Source organism: Vulpes vulpes, chromosome 7 (assembly GCF_048418805.1).
Source record: "Vulpes vulpes isolate BD-2025 chromosome 7, VulVul3, whole genome shotgun sequence".
NCBI classification, from domain to species: domain Eukaryota; kingdom Metazoa; phylum Chordata; class Mammalia; order Carnivora; family Canidae; genus Vulpes; species Vulpes vulpes.
This window is the reverse complement of record NC_132786.1, coordinates 28107795-28131369: the sequence shown is the minus strand read 5'-3', so window position 1 is coordinate 28131369 and position 23575 is coordinate 28107795. Positions and strand designations below refer to the sequence as shown.

Below are 23575 nucleotides of genomic sequence, written 5' to 3'. Positions count from 1 at the left end.
GAGAGGCAAGTACAACAACTCGGAAAAGATCAAGAGATCATTAATATTCAAGACCTTGATTTCTGGCAAATCTTCCTCTGTGATGTGATCAGGTAAGCTGAGATGAGAAAACCTTGTTCCAATTCTAGGAGCCACTTATTACTGTATTTCTGCTCTTTGGTTGACTGAATTACAGTCCCTTTAAGTTTTCAAATGGATTTCTCTCAAAAATCCAAAGTGAGATTATGGTACTATTTTCACTGGAAAAGGAAACACGATCTATATATTGTCAGCATTTAAATATATATATGAGCAAAGACTGGCATTTCAAAGTAAAGACCATGAACTTATACTCGGTGTATAAAGGGGAATGTGAAAAAGGCTAATATTTTTAAGTCTCTATTATGTAGAAAAAGAACTGGAGAGTTTGAAATATTTGGGAGAAAAATTGCACATGCAAGACAGACATCCAAAATGGCTCAACATAATTTATTTTTTTTATGTTAAAATGTACAGAGTTCTTTTGAAAGTACTTGCTAGAAAGGGGAAAAAAAAGTGATATTACATACAAGGAGAGGAAGGGAGACCGACTGGCCCAGGAGCGCATGACATGGAGAAATACAAAGGCATCTAGGCACCCCTTCCCCGTAGCTTACAAGTCACCATGAACAAAGTACAAAGAGGTTACAAAACAGGAAAAGCAAATATAAACAGACAGGAATAGACTTAGCTTCATTTGTACATGCGGCTTTTAGAGGCATCTGGAGCTCTATTCACACACTCTAGAGATCTCTTTAAAGAGAATTTTTATCTTTCTTAAAATAGTTTTTAATATTCTACAACAAAGATAAAAAATTTTAAAGATGGAATGAAATGAAAAAGCTCTTATTTTTAAAAGGCATCAAAGTCACTAACAGTGAGTTTTTAAATTTCTTTTTTAGAAGATTACCCAAGTTATCTTGCTAAAAATACATTTTTTTTAAACAGAAGTGAAAAAATGACAGGTACCAATATTACTGTGTTGGATAATTTCTTTTATAATATAGAAAAGAACATTTTCTCTACAATAGTTCTACAGTCACAAAAAGGCTTGTGGAAAAGGGAGCTGCCCGATTGAATTTTTTTTTTTTAAAGAAACAAATGAAACCAAACACAACCGCAAACCAACTGAAACTGAATTCACCGCCCTCCTTTCAACAGCTTCTCCTTCTGCCTTGACCCACCCTCCTCCCAACATACCTCCCTCCCGGCCCACCCCGACCCCACCCCAACCAGGAAGCAATGACAGAGCTGAAGATGTAGGGAGAGGGCAGCACAGTGCACTTTCTACATAGGATGACTGGGAACTGGAAGAGTATATACAGAGAAACTGGGTCCTACACAGCCTTGCACATGCTCAGAATCGATAGTGGGAAGATGTGGAATTCTGCCTTTTTCTACCTAACACGTTTATAATTGAGAAAGTCAATTAAAGTGTATAAAAAAAAAACAACAAACCTGTGCATCTGAAAAAATTTAATGCCTAATTAGTACTTCAAAAATTTATCTATATAAAATGTACAAATAAAGGAGAGAATTTAATGCTTACAGGTATTTCTTTAAGCAGTACTTCCCCCTTTTGGATATTTGACTGCACATACCAAGTGGTATAATAGTTTCCATCTTCTAATGATGGAACATATATATAGATAATATATATATATATATATATATATTTTTTTTTTACCTATCCCTGGAGCAAGTAATAGGAAGAGAATGGGCGAACTGGCTGCACGAGAGAAAAGATAATGGGAGTTGGAAGCAACATAGGAACCTGCTAAAACCCTGCTGTCCAGATTTGCCCTACTATGCTGGTGGTTGGTTTATCCCTCTTCTCTTTTAACCACTCACAGGAGAGGGGCTGGTGCACTCTGATTCACAGGGAATGAACTCAGGATCTCAAGACAAATGAAAACTAGAGGTATGTATCATTTAAGTAGCTATAAAACTCACACCATGATCTCCCTTCTGTCATCTCTTCCGACATAAACAGTGTCAAATGTTTGTCAGGTATTTTTCAAATCACTGAAATGTACAGTCATCCATCAACACTTTAAGTAAGAGGCTAATCACTGGGGACTGCTGTTTGGGTTTAGTCAGAGTCGAAGGCTCAAGAATCAAGACCCTTAGCATCTCAAAGTACATACTTAAAAACAAGAGGCTGTATGGAATATGTGTTATGGCTGATTCACCAGGTGGTAAAAAACAAGAGGTATATTTCCTCTTTTTGATTGTTAATTGACCATCTTTATTCCTCCAAGGCGGGATTAGGATTGCAAACAGCTTTCCTCTGAGATTCTGCTGTTAACTGAGACTTACAGTATTTTTGTGTCTCTGAGTGCTGAGTGGGAATAGTAAAACAAAAACAAAATAAAAACAGATAAAAATTATATTACACTTGACTTAAGAAAAACAAACATTTCAATGTAGTCCAACTATAAAGAAACATTCTTGGGGAAAAGTTTCAAGAGGTGTGTGTGTGTGGTGTGTATGTGTGTATGCTTGTGCGTGTGTGTGTGTATGTGTGTGGGGGGAGTGGAGGGGATTTTAAAAGGAGAAGCATTTTCCTGCCTCGCTTTATTAATAATAATAATAATAATAATATTAACAATAATAATAAGTTTAAGGAGCTTGGGTTGTTCTCCATGTCCCCATCCGAGTCTCCCGTAAGTGCCTCCTGCTGGAATGAAGTAGGAAATGAAAGGTTGGGTCTGGAGGAAAGGGTCTGGTTAACCCCCGAGATGTATATATAACATTTAAAAATGACAACATTGGGAGCTGCAAACAGTGAGGGGAAACACACATTTTAAAATAAAATAAAGATAATTCGCTTTTACACAAATTCTGTCCATGTGGTATGTAAAGAAAGTAAGGCTCTTTTTAATTATGAAAAGATTTTTGTGCATGTTTCCCCTATCCCCAAATCCATTTTTAGATGAGTTCTATTGTAAAATGTTCAAGATTGTGAAGAAAACCAAAACCCAGAACAAAATGAACCCAAAAAAAGAGAAGACCAGGTTTTCTAAAAAATAAAATAAACCAAAGAAAAATTCCTCTAAATCTACAGCAATATTTTAACTGGAAAAAGGTCCATTTTTCTCTGGTTTGTCAGTATAAAAGGTTCCTTTATTTATATATATTTAAGTTTTTAGTTGCAAGTTCATCTTGCTCATCTTCTCATGTAAGGTCCATTGAGTGACTGCTTGGGCACGCCAGCAGCATTCATGTAGCTGTGATGGGAGGGGCCAGTGTACATCATGTTTCCATGAGGGTTTGGCTGCATAGGCTGCTGGGTATAGGCCTGGCTCCCCATCATCCCCATCTGCATCTGCATAGGATACTGTGCTGTCTGGTTCATGTAGGCAGGGTTACTATGGTAACTGCTGTTCATCATGGGCTGTGTCATCCGATAGCTGTTCATGGCATTCAAGGTGTTCATATTCATGGAATTGACATTATAAGCGGGGGTCGGCATCAAATTAACCCCCATGTTCATGCCACGCTGAACAGCCAACGCACGAGGGCCGGCCTGCATGGCAACCGCTGGTGGGCTGCGGCCATACAGCTGCTGCTGATGAGCAGCTGCAGAGGGCAGTGGCGCGGATTTGGAGCGGATGGAAATGTGCCCTTTGACTGGCATCTGCCCTTGCAACCTCTGGGTGTGAGGAATGCCAATGTTGGTGGCAGACATGTTGCACTGTAGCAGAGGTGACGTGAGGTTCATGGTGGTAGATGCCAAGTTTGGGGGCGGTGTCATGGTGGCTTGTGCTTGAGGGGTTCCAGCTAATGGATGAGATGGAGCTAGCTGAGCCAGTCCTGTATTAGACAAAGAAACACTGGTTGCATAGGAAGTCACAGCAGGAGAATGGCTATAAGGCATGGCATGAGGGTCCATAATGGTGTTTGTCAGCTGCTGCAACTTGGCTAAACTGAAGGTGGCTGATGGTTGAGAGTAGCTGCCAGCACCAAAGTCCCCTGGAATCCTCTCATAAATACTTATGTTCCCAGTGCTTCCCGATTCAGGGATCTCCATGATCATGGGCGCTGGAGTGAAACTGTTGTTCATACTGCACTGCGACAGCGGGGGCTGCTGCTGTGGCGGGGGCGGAGGCTGTGGCTGCTGGGGCTGGGGCTGTGGTGGTGGTGGGGCGGGCGGCGGTGGCTGCTGCGGCTGCTGGGGGGGTGGAGGCTGTGGTGCTGGTTGCGGCGGTGGCGCCGGTGGGGGCGGCTGCTGCTGCTGCTGCTGTTGCTGTTGTTGCTGCTGCTGTTGCTGCTGCTGCTGCTGTGGGGGTGGGGGCGGCTGCTGCTGCTGGTTACTGGGGGGCCTCTCCACCACACAGCTCTGAGGTGACTTGATGTTGCAGTTGGCTGCCGCAGGCTGGACGCTGTTCTGCTGCATCATGCTGCAGCTGTTGCCCATGTTTGCCATTTGCTGAGTGACGACACAACTGTTCTGGGTGAGGCTGCTGGAGGACGACAAGCCACCGTAGGAGCAGCTGCTCTGCGAAGAGTTATTCCCACAGATGCTGCCACCCATTGTAGAATCGTAACTGCTGGGGTTCTCGTAGTTTTCTGTGGTGCTCTCGATGCTGCCCAGGTCACTGAACCCACTGTCCACCACCTGCTGAGAGTGGTCTGATACGGAAGGCACATCCATCATGGGGCTGGTCTCCATGTTCTGCATAGAGGGTGCGGACAGGGATCCTTGCTCCGGGCTGATCTGGGTGTAACCACTTTCGAGGGCAGGCACGTTGGGACTACTGACTGAACGGACCGACTGGCTGGGATGAGACTGAACGGAAGATATGGGACTATTATGTTCCGAAGCATGGCAGTCTTCAACCATTGACATCTGAGGGTCTTCATCAGCCTGGGTATAACTCTGCAGGGTCTGACATGCTGCCAGAGTTTCTTCACAGTCCTGGTAGGCTCCCTCGTGCTCGTTACTTTCTTCTTGAGTCAAAGACTGCACTGCTTGCACGGTTTCTAGATCCAGTTCACTGTGAGGAATCTCTTCTTCCTCTTTCAGCTCAATTAATTCTTCCTTAGAGTTTGAGTCTTCTTCATGATCATCCTCAGACCCTGGCATATGCTCTGATACCATGGATGTTTCATGGGAAGTCTGTTCCTCTTCAGAATCTGGTTCTGTTTCATCTTTATCCTTTATATTCTCCCTACTGCTCTGAATATTAGTATCTAAAAAAGACTCCTGACTACCGGGCTCCTCCTTGACGTCTTCTCTAATGGGTTGCTCCTCTAGCTCTTTTTTCTTGGTAGGTTCCAGATGACCATCATCTTCATCATCTGCATCATGGTCCTCATTCTGGTTTGTCTCGATAGCCACTTCATCCTCTTCCTCTTGCTCCTGTTCTTCCAGTTCTTGTTGCTCCTCCTCTGATTGCCTCTGCTCCTCTGAGACACGGGGCTTCTCTTCTTCCTCTTCTATCTCAGGCTGTTTTGTTTCTGTCTCAGGACTGTTGCTATCCACTGGAGAAGCTGCTCTAACTTCACTGCTGGTTGTATCTTCTTCTTCTCCCTCTTCAACCTCTTCTGCTTCTGCGTGCATCTCCTCTTCTTCCTTCCCTTCTTCAGTTAAAGGCAAGTCTTCTTTTGGTTCCACAGTTTCTTCATTCTCTTGAAGTTTGGGTTTACGTCCTTGTTTAGGAATGGGGACTATGGGCTCAACAATGCATTCTTGAGTAGAAATGGGTATGATTTCCCGATTCAACTTAAATCCTGGTTTGCGACCAGGTCTTTTCTTCCAGTGGATAGGTTTGCGGCTTTTGCCTTTGGGCCACCCCTTTTTCTTTTTCATAGGCGTGGATGTATCTGGCTCAAGTTGAGAATCTTTCACATCACATTTTCTCAAGAGAGATACTGGCTTTAGGATAGGAGTGTCTATACAGGAGGGATAAAAAAAGAAACATCACATTAAAAAAAAATTACAAGATTTTGTGTTTGTACTAGTGCCTTTTTCTGAGATCATACATGCAACGGAAATGGTTTTACTAATCATCACAAACTCCTGATTACCTTCACTTTCAAGTTAAGAATTGAAAGGACAAACCTAATCAATGAGCTCTTCTAAAGTCACACAGTGACCTGGCTGAACAATGAGAGAATCCCAGTCAACGCTCTGCTGCCACCCACTAGTTAAAAATCAGGTTTATCATCACCAATCGCACGGCTTTAAGAAGTTAGTCTGTATGTCAGTTTTCTCCTCTAGCAAATGGAGATAAGCTGTGTAAAGATGCAAATGCTCGGCAGTTATTACAACTACTTCAGACAAGCAGTATTTACTGTGTAAGTAAAAAATCAGCTCGTTTCTTTTTTTTTCCTCTCTCCTGTTTGCAATTTATATCATCTCTCTGGTTTTCTTGGTTTCCATACAATCATTACTTCTGGAGTTAATTACCCCAGGCCATGACTAAGCAATCCTACATGAAAAACTGCTCAATGTTGTGTTTGTACAGGAATAGCCACAAGGCATTTAGTCCTAGACAAATACTGATCTAAAGAAAAAGTGAAAGCACCAATGACAATGATTTATTAGAAATAAATTTGATATTAGCATTATTTTCTCTCCATTACTTTTTTCTATTTTTAAAGATTGTAGTAAATTGTGCATAGCAGAAAATGTACCCTTCTAACCACATTTAGGTGTCCAGTACAATGCGGCATTAAGTATATTCACATTTCCCATTAATTTTTAAAGGAAAGAACCCAAGGCAAGAATAGGATTTCTAAGAGGGAGCTAAAAAGGCACAGTTAGCAATAATAACTTGAAAATTAAGAAAGGAAATGGCCGCATCAGAGAATATTTGTCCAAGTCAACAAGAACTTAAACAGGGGATATTATTTTAGTCTACAATGATCCAAGAGAGAATTTTACTGAAAAGCCAAATTTATACAATAAGTCTTTAGTTTCCTAGTTATAAAACTCAAAGTGTAACACAATAAAACTGTGGAAAATCATTTACAATAAAGCAAAGCACTCATCTTACCACTATATTAAAAGTACTTCTTATATAAAAATATGAGTGGGGAAAACACAAGTTTCTACTAGATATGAAATTGAGCAAATTTATTTTTTAAAAGAAGGATAAAAAGCTCAATTAGTTAATAAATAAAAGCTATATCTCCATCACAAATGGCCAAATAGATTCTTCCAAATTCACCTGCCAAAGCAAAAATGCTCAGTTTGACAGCCCCTGCCCCACTCCACCCATTAAGGCAAACTCTGCTTATGCAGGCAGCATGATGCACTGGTAGAAACCTTAGGGTAGGATGTAAATGACTAGCCTGTGACCCCACACATACACAAGCCCCAATTTATTGCTAAATGACAAGACTATTTTAAAAGTAAATCACTGGATTTTTTGCTATGCCATGAAATTTAACCTACCCTGAGGCATTTTTATTAGAAACTTACTACTCGCAGAGAAAGGCACATTAGAGATATGATTCAGAAGGATTCCTGAACAGATGTGAAGCAAGTCCAATTTACACAAATCTGATCTTAAGAACCATCATCTTAGTATGTATCCATTTATAGCAATATTTACTAAGTACCTATTTTAAGCACTCAGCATACAAGAATTAGCAAAATAGGTAATTCCACAGAGTTTACTTTCTAATAAAGGGTTATTACTTCAATGTCTTCCTGATGCAAAGTTCAATCCACCCATTAACTAAAGATCCACATAATGGCTAAGAAAGGATTAGACAAAAAAGAACAACTTCCTAACAGCAAGATATTCTCTACAGAGGCAAAAATAGGTCCTATATGGAAGGGGAAACTAGAAAAAAAAAACTTTTTTTTAAAAAAGATAGAGGGCTCAATGAGAAAAGGGGTGAGTATACTTCACACAAATTTTGAGAGGTTACCAAGTCGACCGCCCTTCATTTGGGACATGTGTCGTTTTTTCAGCCTTTTGCTGGAAGGGTTTGGAGCTATCACTTACAGCCTGTTTCTTCAAAAACAATAAAACTTCCATAAGCAACAGTTCTGTAAAACATACCATCGGCATCATCTGACTCTTCATCATCATCTTCATCTTTAGATTTCCTCTTAGTAGAGGATCGACACCTGAGCACATCCTGTGAGGACAAACGATGGAAGTACCCTCTAGAGAAGAGTTCATTTTCATCCTCTTCCTCTTCTTCTTCATCAATCTCAAATGTGGGTTCTAATCTTGGCATCGGCCTCTCGGAGTCAGAGTCTTCAAAAGGCTCATCTAACACCTCTGTAGTCTCTGAAATAGTTTCTGTGACCACACTGCTATTGTGGTGTTTGCGTTTTCGGACCCTCCTTCTTCGGTGAAGAATTGGTTTCTATTTAAAAGAGGAAGAAAGTATTTTATTTACAGTAACGAATACTATAATTTCTATTAATAACATAATTTATAGTTTTTGAATCTAACAGAATTAGCACATATAAAATGGTTTGCCAAGAGAGATTTTAAGTATTATTTCAAAATACTATGGTAAGATACTATACATAAAGTCATCACAGAAAGATGTTGGATAATTGAATACAACTTTGCAAAAGTCATGCCCAAAGAGCAGATACTATAATTCCATTAACAGTTCAGTTAAATTTAACACCCTAGGAAAATGCCTATTTCAATCCTGAAATGACACAGAAGCTGATCCTTTAACTTCTCTTTACTTCAAGAGAGAAAAATAAGTTCATTTCATAGCTCTAAACAGAACCATCAGCAAAGCTGTATGATACTTTCATGAGCTATGAACCACCCTTAAGGAGTCATAGTAGAATGTAAAAATATGGAGCCGATACATATTTCTTGATGCTAGTGAAGCATTTCAAAAGTAATAAATCTGTTACTGGAATTTGGCACATTAGGCACAATCTTGTACTAGGGTTGATTGAATACCTTAAACCCTACAATAGATACAACAAAATGATAAAGATGATGCACCAGAGATGATCTAAGCTAATCCCCTCAATCTATAGAGGCGAGAAAGGCTACAGGGCTTGCTAAAGGTCACGTATCCAGTCAGTATAGAAATGGCTGGAAAACATAGTCTCTGATTCCCAGTCAAGAGAATTTCTTTAAGAACTTCTAGTATTTTGTACATGATCTCACTGCCTGTTATATAATATTCTGTTGGTTACATAGAGAAATAGCATAACTTTATCTTATAAATAAGCAATATAAGCCTGGAATGGCAAAGTTATAGTCCTTATGATCACGTAATGAATGGCAGAGTTAGCCAGTGTTCAGTTTTTCTCTAAATTTAAATTTCTACTCCTTTTACTTGACAATACAGCTTTCAAATTAGGTTAATCATGTCTGTTTCTGCTCTTTGGAAAACTGCTGACTCTAGGATCGGAACATGAAATATACAAGATGAACCGAGAATACTCTATAGTACTAGAAAGTAAGGAAATGCTCAAAACAAAGCAAAAAAACCTCACAATGATGAGGGTATATATTAAGTTAAAGGGATACTTTTAGTTTTAAAACTAAACTTAAAGACTCCTCACGGCCAAAGCTAGAACAATTTGAGCAACACATTAAATCAAGTTGGTACTGCTGGGTTATGACTCAAAGTATCAAGTAATATCTGAGTCCACGCTGGTATAAATAAATGCTTGAAGAAACAAACAGATGGGTGGGAATGAATAAATAACGAAGCAGAATTCCAAAAATTTAACACAGATATTCTGCTCCTAAGGAATAGAGTGTAACTCTCCACATATCTGAAGTGTGGGCTGTTGTCAGTGACTACCTTCCAAAGAGTACAGTATGGGAAAGGGGGAAAAATGGAGTGGAGAAACCTGATAAACACAACCTCAAAACTGGGGATCGAGGCTGACATCAATAGTGAAAAGTCATAATGGCAGTAATACTCTGTGTTTGGTGTATAGGTGTGTGTATACATACATATAAAACAAGATACCCTTTATATGATGTGACAAAATGACACTTTACCTCTGTGGTCTTCTTCCCAAAAACATATTACCCCATTCTACTATCATGAGGAGCATTCTAAAAAACCTAGCCAGAACTCATGAAACTGTCAAGGTAGTCAAAAACAAGGAGTCTGAAAAAATGTCCTGACCAAGAGGAACCAAAGAGGCATGGCTACTAAGTGTAGTGTGGTGTGCTGGATGCGGTCCTGGAACAGAAAAAGGACATAAGGGAAAACTGAGGAGATCCAAATAAAGTATGGACTTTAGTTAATAAAACACTGGTTCACTATTTGTGACAAATGTGCTGTACCAACATAAGAATAGGGGAAACCGGGTGTAAGGAATTTAGAACTCTCTGTACTTCCTTTGCAATAATTGCATACATCTAAAAGTGTTCTAAAATTAAAAACTTATTTTTTTTATATAAAGTCCTACTTGTTTTTTCCATAAGGTTCTGCTAAGGAAAGGAACAATTTCACTGCTTTGGATGAAAGCTGGCACCCCACTACTATAGGGTGGCTCCACCCAGGGGGCTGAGCTCAGTCTGGCTGGCTTGCGGCAATGCTTTCAACTCACTCCACAGCCTGCAATGGTTCTGGTATACAATTTACCAAAACTCATTATCATCATCACAACGTATTTATAAACTGGCTATTGTTCCAACTTTGCAAGATGATGAAATAAAGTTGAGAAAATATTTTTAAAACCAGGTTAAGTCAAACCACTGGAAGAAAAAAGGGAGAGATGGAGATGGAAGATGAGAACACAGGGGGAAAAGTCCCATCCAAGATGAATGGCATCATTCTGAGCACCCCAACGTAGGGTACCACTGCTCATCCAGCTGTCAAATACTTTCCTCCTTTTCTAACATAAACATTTCTAATCTCTGCATACTTTAAAATATTTTTTAAATCTCTGAAATTCATGATTACAACATCAAAACACCAAGCTGAAAAAGTCTGTCAGATCTTCAATAAGCTTATGATGTCTGTGTTCATTTTCGTGAACCACAGAAGCCATCTCCACATTTCACAGGTTCACTGGGAAGATCATAAGCTACAGTATATTGAGGCATAAAGTCTAAAAAAAAAACCACTAACAGTTTCTATATTTACTTTTTTGGAATCCAAGGATAGACAGATGTATACAATAAGGTGCAACTGGGGAAAGAACAGACGAGTAAAAAACAAACAAACAAAGAAAATTGCCTTACTTTTCTCTTCAATGTGGGCTTTGTCAGAATGGGTGGGGAGCTGGACCGAGGGCTTTCCGGCTCCTCCTCCTCCTCCTCACTACTCTCACTGAAGCCTCTGAGGAGAGCCCTGTCACCATCACTATAGCGGCGGGGCAACCTATCGTTGCCTTCAGGTAACCTACACTTCAGTGCCTCGGGGCTCTTCTTGAGCTGTCCTCGCCAGAGCTCAACCCCCTCACTCAGTCTTCTTTTGGGAATGTCTGGCTTCCCATCCTGGCTCGACTGCTCCTGAGAGGCTGCCAACTGCTCCTCACTTTCAGTATATTGTTCTTGGGAGGTTTCGGATTTTTCCTCACATTCTCCATATTGTTCCTGAGGAGTTGATGTCTCTTCCAAGAGCAGTTTAGATTCTTTATCACTAAAACGTTCCTGGGTTTTTCTGTTCTTCCTCCCCCAGCGGCCTCTCCGGGATGGCTGATTATTTGCAGGAAGACTATCACGGGGAAGGACTTGTTTGTTCAGACGGGTTGAACTGGCTGGTGCTGTAACTTCTGGTTTCTTTTCACTTTCTACTGAAGAATAAGAATCTTGCTCTTTGTTTTCTCGAGATGCAGACTTTCCCACCTGATTTTAGAAAATAAAACCATGCTGGTTAATTTTTCAGTCTTATTTGGTTATACCTCCTACTTGACCTCTTAAAAACAGAGATAAGAAAACGGAGCTTTAAAAAATAAAAGTATTATTTAATAGCTATCATGAATATTTCTCAGGTTTAGGCACTGCTTTAAATAATTTTTAAGATTCATTCAATCCTTACAACCACTGTATGAAGTGTTATTATTATACCCTCATTTTACAAACAAGGTACCTGAGGCACAAAAAATACAAGTAACTTGCCCTACGGTATGCAACAGCAAATATGGAAGCTGGGATATAAACCCAGGCAGTCTGACCCAAGAGCTAGTGCTCTTAGCCACTATACAATCCCACCTTCAATAAACAAAGTGAATAGCACTGTTCTTATAAATATTAAATGATAAAAATTCACCAAATTTCTCAGCAATAAAGTTTATAAACAGAGAGGAGATGGGCTCTGGGGCATGGATATGAGAAAGAGGGTGTTTGAAAAAAATGAAAGAAAATGTAATTATTTTTATTTATTTTTATTCTAAATATTTAATTTCATTTTGAAAATTAAATTACATTAAACGGGTGTGAAACTGTTACGTTTTTCAAAGGAGGACATAGATTTTTAAAGGATGAAAGCACAACTTAAAAAAAAGAACAGAGAAAGGTATGCATCATGTGAAGAAAAATACTGAAAACTATACAATGTTAACATTCCCTCATTAACCCTTTAATGGCTAAAGACATTTGGGTAACCACTGAATTATTTAATGCTCTACTAGAAAACATACACATGTTCACATTATTTCCTTAAATTTATTTTAAGGAAAGGGGATCTTTGTTTCATTTTTTAACAATGGTCAGAATTAAACTCAGATTCCTCAATTACTACTACACGGCTTAAAATTTAGCCATTTATCAGCACTCTGGTAAGAAATTCTTAGTTCTAAGTAACACATTATAACAAATTTGAAGGTCTCCTAATGATCCACGGCTTAAAAATACACAAATAAGTAAACAAAACCCAGTCTTTCTGAAATCTCCATCACTGAAATCAACTATGAAATTCTAATGTGAATTGACTGTATTGGTTTAAGATATTGTAACATGTTTCACAAATACTCATGAACAAGTCAAAAATAGAGCCTTCCGTCATCAAAAATAGAGACTACTCATGCCCTTACACTTGTCTCTAATTCTCTTTCCTGGCACTGCGGCTCTTCGTTTTCTCCTTCCTCAGCCTCCTCCTCTTCCTCCTCCGAGACAACAGAATTGGAGACAATGACAGGAGTCCAGCGCAAGCATTCTGGATCTACATCCACAGGTCGCAAATTCAGCTGAAGCTTTGCCATGTGATCCTGGATAAGTTTTTCCCGGCGAATTATCACAAATCTGGAACCAAAGCAAAGTTTACAGCAATCAATGGTGTGTGTACAAGGAGTGCCTGACAATGAATATGGAGCTATAACCCCCACAGAACCCTGGAGATGATGACAAATGCTTCAAAAATGGCCTGCTTGGGAGGATAAAATATAGAAATATGTCACTATACGAGATAGCTAAGAAATACAGAATTGGACAGATACTTCACAGTCAACAAGAGCAATGGATGAAGTCATTTGAACCATTCACTGTCTCACACTTCTCATCTCTGGAATTTCTGCTACTCTCCCGTACTCTATCTCTATTGTCCAACTTTCTAGTCCAATGCCTCCTTCCTTTCTCTGTGATCTTTTCCCAAACTCTCTAGATAAGGGGGAATTAAACTTCCCCTGTCCTATATTTTATTTTGTATCACTTACATGGAAAAAAATCATGGGTATATTCTATTAGACGTTATTTCTAGAGTTTTTATTTACTTCCTGTATTGTGAAGCAGCTCCCAACATTAGAAAATAAAAGATTCAATAGCATAGGTCCAAAAGTTAGAAGGAAGACTAGAAAAAAACAGTTAAAAAGAAAATATGGTCAATGGTATCAAATATCACAGAAATAAAAATGGTCTCTCAGGATCACTAAATGTACCACTTATATTAGTTTATGCCTTTTTATTGATAATATGGCTGCCTGATCCAAACACTTCCACATAATTATCTTTTGAGAGTGTGCCAAGGGGTATGATACTCACTGGTCACTACGGAAGTCCAGCATTCTTAGGTGGTGGAGTGTGGAAGTAATGTCTTGAGGGCAGATTCCAGTCAACTTGCTTAACTTCTTAATGCTGATTTGCTTGTCATTTTGGTGATAAAGGCACTCCAATATTACACTTTTCCAATAAGCCATGTAGGAAAGACGACCTAGATCGGATAATGGTTTCTCTGGAGACCCTGCTTGGCCTTCACGCTTTGATAACAAATAACCTAAAGAAACCCCCGAATCACAAATATGTCAGAGAGCCTAAAATAGGCTAATTCACCAAAATAGCAATCCCCTCTTCACAACCAATCTAAGCAAAATAGGCAATAATAATGTCAAAGATATATTCCTTCAAGAAAAAGAACAAAGTTGAAAAATTACTCCAACACATATTTCCACAAGATTACATAATTTGTACATACTGAACATTAGGTTATTATTACTCTATCTATACTTACTATAAATCATGTTAAAACATTCAAATTGTTAAAAAATCATAGGACTTCATATTAACAGGCTGCATTAACAAGATTAAGGCAATAATCCTTTTTATTTTATGGGGGGAACCTCCCTTGCGTGTTTTATTTGGACCACCAGATGGCAACAGCTATACCTGAATTGTTGAACAATACAAAAGAATGCCTTCATTTTTATGTAATCCTATCTGTTAAGATTGTGGTTCTTCTGCGAGTGAATCAGATGACAATTTCTCACTTCAGCCAAAGCTCTCCTAACAATTACCTCACCTTAATTCTTAGTAAGCAAGGATGTCAGCGTGAGGATGTCCCCGTGAGTGTGTGGTGGGATTTGTCCTCCTGTTTAGAGCAGGACTCTCAAGAACAGGAAGAGAAAGGCATAAATACTAAGAGAGAGCACTGACAATGGAGATGGCAGAAGAAATGCAGCTTTTTGTTATCAAAGGACGCTTTACTAAAAGCAGTCTGTAAATAGTGTAACATGGGAAAATAGATTACGTTACGAAAAGCAAATAAAAAAAAAACTGTAATCATAGACTGTTGTTTGTGTATCTCAAAAGTATAACTAATTAGTATAATAAAATATTTTCCCTTAACTTTCCTATTTAATGGCATAACATCCAAACATGAGTCCTATTTCAGAACAATATATTGATATTAAAGGAAATAATCTGAGTTGCACTCTCTAATACCAATCTAAAAAGGCCAAGAAAATGTACAAAATCATCATCAATGGCACATATTTCCAATAAAATATTCAGGAGTATAGTCTAAGGCCAACTAGAATAAACTGCACTGGTCCATCTGAGAATTAACTCCTTAACACTGGTGATATAATCATCTGATATTTAGAACTGCCTATATAAAAATATTCCTCAAAACTTACTATTCTATAATCAATATAAAATTTATTGTAAACATATATTTACTTTCTAAGCAAGACTATCAACATGTAAAACAAGATTCAAAATCTACATTGACTTTTTTAGAGCTGTTAGCTTTTAATTTTTAAGTCAGATTGAATTATTTCCTACACCATTTACTTTTAGGGTTTTTTTAAAGGTGCACTGCATATTTTAACCACTAGGTAGAGCCCGTAACTAAAAAACGATGTACGCATTTTCTCAGATAATTGGGTAACAAAAAATAAGGCGAGGGCTGTATTTCTCTACTGTACTAACTTTAGTTGTTATATAATGCATTGAGTATTACTGTCAGAATTATCATAAAACTAAGTTCCACTGTAAATTCAGAGTTGAAAATTAAAAGTATTTGCAATAGGTCACACAAAAGTGAGTATTCAGTATAAGCTATTTTTAAATATTTTAAAATATTCCATGTCCAATCAAAAGAAAAAAAAATTCATGACTTTAGGTTTTAAAGTCCCACACTGCAGTATGACAAAAGATACTAGCAACCAATAAATCATCTGTAAATCTCTAAAAAAACAGATATCACAGAAGGTCCACAAGAAGAGATAATGAAAAACTGTATTATATAATCCTTACTGAAATCGATGAGAAACCTGCCATAGCCCTTACGCTGGTATTGGGGAAGAATCATTATACAGGAAACGTTGTACTTCTGTTGGCAGTGCTTTTCCTGGTAAAGAAAATTGTAAGACAACATGTGGGTAAGACTGAATAGTAATGCTAATTATCAAGAAACAAAGACTAACAGTCAAAACCACAGCCCTGGTCCTTTGAGAATAGCAAGCTCATCAAGAAAAAAATACCCCACTGGGAGGAGCTAGGACAATGTTAAGTCATTGCCATTACCCACAAAGCAACCATCCCAGGAGAATAAAAATATAAAATAAAATTATGCCATCTAACACCATCTGCAACTCCAAAACAGTATGTCATTGCCTAAGATGAACAGAGGAATCTGAGTCCCAATCAATCTGCAAAGCTACAAATGATGAGTCAGTGTGGTACTCCAGAAATGGGAAAATTCATCAACCATTTCAAAGATTCTCTTATTTCCTGCTCTGGTGATACACAGGGCAGTCCCATCTCTCCACTGGTTGTACCTAACTTCACAAAAAATAATCTGAAAATGTTGGGTACAGATCCTTTAAAAATCAGGCAGTATCTATAAAATTACATTTAACTTCTGAAATAGTCAACTAACAGAAAGCTGGTACTTTCCACTTACCTGTTTCATACACTTAGATTTTATCACAGGCTAACTTAAGTATAAGTACATCTTTTATGTGGTTTGACTACAAAAAAAACACCTTTTGTTCTCCCCAAGAGAATGGAAGATTATTAGGAGAGAAAAATATCCTTGAATTAAAATGGCTTCTTATTCTTATTTAAATTCTTCAAATTTAAACTAGGAAGAGAAGATTTAAACTGAGAAAGAGCTCACAGAGGTAATGACTGTGTTTATTTCACAAGTTCTGTCTATTATTACCATGGGAATAGAAGTGATTTAAAAACTTTTCCTCTAGAGTATAAATGGCAGCTCATGTTCCTAGGAGAGTAGAGTCTGTTGAATGTTATTAGGCACCTTCTAGCACTTGATATGATTCTGAATGTTCCTTCTATTTTCCTTTCCAAAAAGCTAGATAGTACTTAGAAGGTGCTGATAGTGTAGTTTCTCCTCAGGGGAAGTGACAAAGATTGTTTTAGATTTCCATGTGAATTCAAACAAATTTTAAGCTGAATATACTTACTTTAGAAAAGTAGCCAACAAGGTGGCAGCCCTTGACATCATTCTGTGTTAGTACATAAAAAAGAAATGGCTCCACGTCATAATAGAGCGTTTTGTGGTCAAGAAACAACTTTGCCAAGAGACACAGGTTCTGACAATAAATGGTACTGACATTCCCATCAACCTAGAGGAAAATAATAGAACAAAATGGTCAGGAAAAGTGGCTCTTTAGTTCAAGAGTACACATCACTTACAAATACCTATGAGTATACACTGTCCAGCCTCAGAGAAGCTGTCAGTAATCAGAACCTGGAAGCTATCCTTTCAACAGTAGAATTAGAACACCTGCTGTTTTAAGACGACTAAACATATAAAATACTGTACTTCAACAAAGTATGAATAGCTAGACAAAGAAATGATGACTCTTTTAAAAACAGCACTTTTTGCTTTTGAACAGGACTGGTGCAAATCGAACTCCAATAAAAAAATACACCAAAAGAAAAAAGATAAAATTAACGAGACTGGCTGTAGTAATCCCTTAGATGGCAAGCTGATGTGATTCATATTTTAAAGTAATCCAACAAAAGATCTAAAAGCAACCTCTTCTAAAATACATATGTTAAGTAAAACAAGATATAACTACAGTCTGGTCTCTGCCAGCAGCTAGAAGCAACACAGTCTGACCACCACGATTAGATTTACCCCCAAATAAAGCTATTTTCAGGAGCATTAACTATTGCCAGAGGCACCAAGCAGGTTTCCTAGGTTGGAACTCAGCAAATGCAATATTCCCAGACACAAAGTCATATCATCATGACAAAGTGAAAAAAAATTTTTTTATATCTTTACAAAATAAGGTTTACTACAGCTATTAAATATACCTCTACAAAATATTCCTTTAAGTAAAGCAAGATAAATTTTTTCATTTAAATACCATTTCATACAATTTTATCACATCTAAACATAACCAATTAACCAATCAGTTGGCATTTTTATAATCAAATGGAATCCTAAAACACAGAATAATTTATTTTGAGATCAAGCTTGTGTGATCTTGGTACCATTTGGATTGGCCTAATTCTGCTTCTCATATAGCTGAATTACTGGGACTCAATAGTGAGTACAACAGTAAAATAACATTTCAAAAAAAACTCCAAGTACAATTAGATGCAGTTCAGATGGCACTACATTTGAAATGATAGGAAGATAACTATAAAACATCTACTTTACCTCAAAGACAGAAATATTATTTTTTCTGTAAATCTCATTGGCAGGAGGATGGAACCAACCACATTTCTTCATGTGCTGCTGGAGAATAGTTCTACTTTTCATATATTTTAGACAGAATTCACAAAGATACAATTTAGGGAGCCTGTAAATAATTAAAAAAAGACAGGGCTTTTTATAAGACTGCAAACTTTCACAACTATCGTTTTTTGAATCTCACTACTCGAGTAAAAAGGTAGAGAATGTATTGTTATCCCCATTAATGAAAGAGAAAACAAACTAAAGATAAAACTAATTTGGTTAGCAGTATCTAACTAGTTAACAAGGAGGGCAAGAGTGAAAAGAAAAGATACTCAATTCAGTGCTCTTCCTATTAGACTAAATGCTTCCCAGACTTTTTAAAAAGTTACCCACTTGGCAGACAATGCAAATCGCATATTTTCCCCTCCTTGATAATCTCTAATAAAGTAGAAAATAAAGCCTACCTTCAGAACACACCAATAAGTGAAGAAGATTTTCTCAGCTATATATTCTTTCTTCCTTTATTTGATCATTCATCCATTTTTTTTTGAACAACATGGCTTTGGACAGCATGGGTCCGCTTATATGTGGATTTTTCTTGGTAAATACAGTAATGTAAATATATTTTCTCTTCTTTAAGATTTTGTTAATAATATTTTCTTCTCTCTAGCTTACTTTATTCTAAGAATATAATATATAGTACATGTAACAAAAAGTATGTGTCACTTGACTGTTTATGCTATTGGTAAGGCTTGTGGTCAACAGCAGATTATTAGTTAAGTTTTTGAGAAGTCAAAAGTTATACATGGATTTCTGACTGTGTGGAGTTGGTGCCCCTCACCATGGTGTTGTTCAAGGGTCAACTGTGCTACTACTGTGTGTCAGGCCCTGTGCCAGGTGCACTAGGTATAGAGTGCTGAGAAATATGGATATAAAATGGGTATTATAAAAGCAGATTTTATATATCTTTTTAAGTATAAAACTGTAATAATATGTCTTTTCAGGTTTGGACATACTACACTACCTCCTTCCCTCTACCCCTGAAATTCTGGCTTTCCCTCTGGTTAAATATCACATTAAACCCTGAAGCTTAAAAGTCAACAAGTGAAATAAAAGTTCAAATTATTCTTTCAGATGTTGTTATTAATTTATATTTATACAATAGTAGTATTTTAGCAGTAATTTAATAGGACATCTTTACGATGTCCCTTTTATGAGGAGCTAGGCAATAAAGTTACTGGATGAATTCATAAAGTAATGGAAGTAAGAGTCTAAATTAAAAGCCAGTGGCTTTTACACCTATTGCAGTCTAATCCAGAAGACGACGTGGTTCTTCTAATATAAAATACACACCTCATTTATCCTCAGCACAAAAACTTCCCTGTATCCTGAACTGTGTCCACAACTGGTCATGCCTTGGTAATCTGAGATCTGATACCATCACTAAAAACTGTATATACAAAAACACTATATATGATGACAAGAACTATAAACAAATAACTGCATTTTTTCTCAAATAAATAAGTAATAAATAAGTAATAAGCTAAAGGAAATTTTAATAAACCTCATTAAATTTAGTTGTACCAGTTTGGATAGCTATGCTTTAAAACTATTACATCAGAATTAAAGAAAAAAATAGATTAACACAGAAAAATCTCTAATTTCTTAAAGTGTGAAGACCACACTATTTTTTCAAGTACTACTTTGGAAGCCACTTTTAAAACATAATTATACCTTATCTGAAAACATCTAACATTCAACAAAGGCCTTTGTCAAGGTGGACTTATGGAGCACTAGCCCTGTATGCAGTTAGTGTTTCACACTCAAACAAGGGTGGGAAAAGGTATGTGATTTTTTTCCTTCTACCTTGGAGATTTACAATGTGCATTTACTCTTCCAATACAATCTCACAGCTTACTTCTAAAACTGTTGTTCACAGCACACTAAACGCTTCCAGGGAACTGGTGAGGTATAGTATTTCTAAGTATTTACAATACCTAATACTAGTTTCCAAAATCTCTCATATTAGACAAACCAACATAACCTGATATTATATCATTAGTACAAAAGTCATTCCAGAATAAAGTAGTGAGTATAACAAATAATAACTGACATTACAAACTGAAGTAAAAAAACTGGAGCCAAGAGCATAGAAAAGAAAGGTTTCCTGGTTGACCATGCTTATTTCCTTTGCATGCTGCCTCAAACCCCACAACTTAGAGAAGGAATGGCAGTAAGACAGGGAGTTTTCTTCTTCTTTACCACCAGAACTAAAAAAAGTCTCAAAACAAAATGGCCACAACTATAAACTTAATCTAATGTGGGCACTAGCTATACAAACTGAGTCTCAGAGCTGACCCACAACTGCCACACTATTTTCCTCAATATGTGGATTTTGAATAATTTCTTCTTCTTAAAAGGAAGGCAGAAGGAGGTTCTCCCTGTGTAACTAATGGCATCCTCCTTCTTCCAACTACTCTACCACTTACTTTTATTTACCAGTGCTAAATTCTCAATGAGCAATTTTAACTTGTTGCCACATGAAGATACAGAAGAATCTGTGCATACAGTTTCACTCTGAAAACTAAATATTACAACTAAATATTCCCTACAATGTGAATTGGAGAAACATAAAATCCTGGGAAAAAAGGAAGGGAGGGAAGAGGGACAGAACACTACACTTTCCAGATTATGCTAAAGATAAATGCCAAATTTAAAAGCATCCAATTCAACTTTTAGGTCTTGGTACAGAGACATGAAAATAAAGTACAACTTATTTTCTAAGGTCTATGAAAGAAGGCCTAATTTTTAAAGCTCTCACAGTAAGCAAGTTGTTCAAGAAAACCTAAGAGGAATGAAATCTATAAAAAAAATTACTGCCAAGTCTTATCTGGTAAATCATAAATTCATGCTATTCCCTTGGAATAGCAAGATGCATGAAATTTTCTTGATTAAAAAAAACTTCAGCAAATTTTAGTATCTGAAAAATAACAAAGTAAAAGCAAGCATCATAATCTACTTGATTCCAATTTAGTTCTTGCTGAAAACATTTTAAAATAAAGGCTCTTACTTTATTATAACCAAGCCCACTGGGATAACACTGTTAGTGCAAAGGGAATCATCTGATAAAACTCCTGGAAAACAAAATGTTTTAGTAACAGTATATATGGCTAAAGTTCTTTCATTGAAAAAAATGTATCATCCAGAAAGAACATCAAATCACATGATATGATTATAGAAGAGTATGAATACTCTTAGCCATAAAGGATACTGCTGGGTACTACTTTTTGTCATTGTCTTCCTGATAGCATCTAGGCCTTGACTATCCAATAGGTGAAAGGTCACTTTGATTAGCTGCACCATGGGGTGTAGCTTCCATACCTAAAGTTTATTCTAGAGCCAGCCACTATGCTGACACTCTAACTGGGCTGCAGCTACATTGCTTCCCTTATTTGAAGGATGATGCAAATATTCTTCCCAGGAACTCTTATAGTATCCTTTTGGCTTTTAAACATTGCCCCAGGTAGCAGCAATTTGTGTAGCCTTATTATAATAAGTCCACTTTTGGTAAAATTTTAATACAACAATAAAAATTCTATCAAATATTACTTAAATTAAAGATTATGGTAAAAGCCATGTGAGATCAATCTAGATACAGATGCTATATGGAGTAGGGCAAGCTCAGTGATTAAAAGTTATGGCCATGTGATTAAGAGAAAAGTGAGATTAAATCCGGTCCTGCAACTTATAAACTGTGTGGTCTTGAATATGTTTGCTGGGCTCTGGTCTGGAAGATGAAGATATTACTATCTACCTCACACAAAATTACTCCAGAGATGTTTAGTCTAGTACCAAGCTCAATGATGGTAACTAAAGCTACTATTAATTTATGATTAATAGTTTTATTCTCCTTTCATTCATTTTATTTCATCATTTAATGGTCACCCAAAGACCTTAAGGATGCTGGTCTTCGGTAACTGGGGCTGTAGTATATAATCTATGCATCAAATCAAGTCAGGAACAAGATCAAAAGGAAGAGGAAATTTCCCAAGCTACTCAATTACATAGAACCCATTCTTTAGGATATCAGTATGATTTCCTTGCAAAAAGGTTAATAATGCTAAACTGCTCAGGAGTAAAGGATTTCCCACCATCACAGTTACTCTTGCCTTTAGCCCATCTATGCCATGTTTTAGGGGGTTCTCTATGAAACTATCTGCCAGATATGAACATCATATGGCCTGTTAGAGAAACTTAGGGTTAAAACTCTGGTTTATACAATTCAATGTCTAAGACTTAATCATACTGCTCCAAATGAAGCTGCATTACTGACTTCATTGTTGTTTCATTTTGATTTGTTTCTTAAGTCAGGGATGCAAGATTACTTAATATACAATGCACACAAATATCTGGGTATTATGGGAAATAATGCATAATACCACTTCCCAAAGATTTTCCTTTTGGGATCTTTCTTCTTTCTTATTTGCTGCAATTGTTCTGTTCTTGCATGCTTTGGGATTTTGAATTTTTAAAAAAGTGTTCAAAACCTTTAGTAATAAGAAATAACTTAGAAATAATTCAGCACCAAATAATAAGTAGTTATTAACCAAGTAAGGACACAGGATTTTTATTTGGAAAACATAAGATCTCTAAACATTTTAGCCAACTCAAGTTTAACAAAACAAGCCTAAACTCACTTAAAAATTATATATATATATATATATATATATATATATATATATATATATATAAATGTAACTAAAAGAATTACAAATAGAGAAAAAGTCACAACTACTAAAGAATCTATTATCCTATAGAATATTTTTTGATGGAAAATTCAGGGAATACTCCACAACAGATAAGGCAATGTACCAGAAAAATGTCTAAAATTTTACTTAAGAAAGCTGGTAAATTTTATAGTTCCTATCCCATTGCTGCTTTCTACTATGATTTCTATTTATTATTTATTTTTCTGTAGGCAATGTTTATTAAGAATAAATTGAAAACCAATTCCATCAAACCAAAGAGATCAGATACTGACAATCTTACCAGAATAAAAAACACATTTCTAAAGAAGCCTTTTCATATCTTAATAAGCAACAGCCTCGTGGTTCCACTCTCATCAATCTCTTGAAAAGCAAGTGCTGATGCTGGCTCTCTAAATCCATCTCTACATCAATTTCCTCTCTCCCCTTGAGTCAAGGTGAGATTTACAGGTTTTAACTCATTTTAATTATCACAACTCTATGAGGTAAGTACTAGTTTTACCCCATTTTGC

General features: G+C 37.0%; 1 protein-coding gene across 1 annotated transcript in view; it reads right to left on the bottom strand.

The window, feature by feature from the left end:
- Positions 1-447: 447 nt before the first annotated feature.
- KAT6A (lysine acetyltransferase 6A) overlaps positions 448-23575 on the bottom strand; it is a 115872-nt gene continuing 92744 nt past the window's right edge. The window contains exons 10-17 of the mRNA XM_025993658.2: positions 18280-18421; positions 17072-17233; positions 15900-15993; positions 13908-14139; positions 12965-13172; positions 11172-11777; positions 8040-8352; positions 448-5916 (exon numbers count right to left, since the gene is read on the bottom strand). Coding sequence (XP_025849443.1) covers positions 3188-5916; positions 8040-8352; positions 11172-11777; positions 12965-13172; positions 13908-14139; positions 15900-15993; positions 17072-17233; positions 18280-18421 — 4486 coding nt within the window. The 3' untranslated portion in view covers positions 448-3187. The remainder of the gene's footprint in view (positions 5917-8039; positions 8353-11171; positions 11778-12964; positions 13173-13907; positions 14140-15899; positions 15994-17071; positions 17234-18279; positions 18422-23575) is intronic.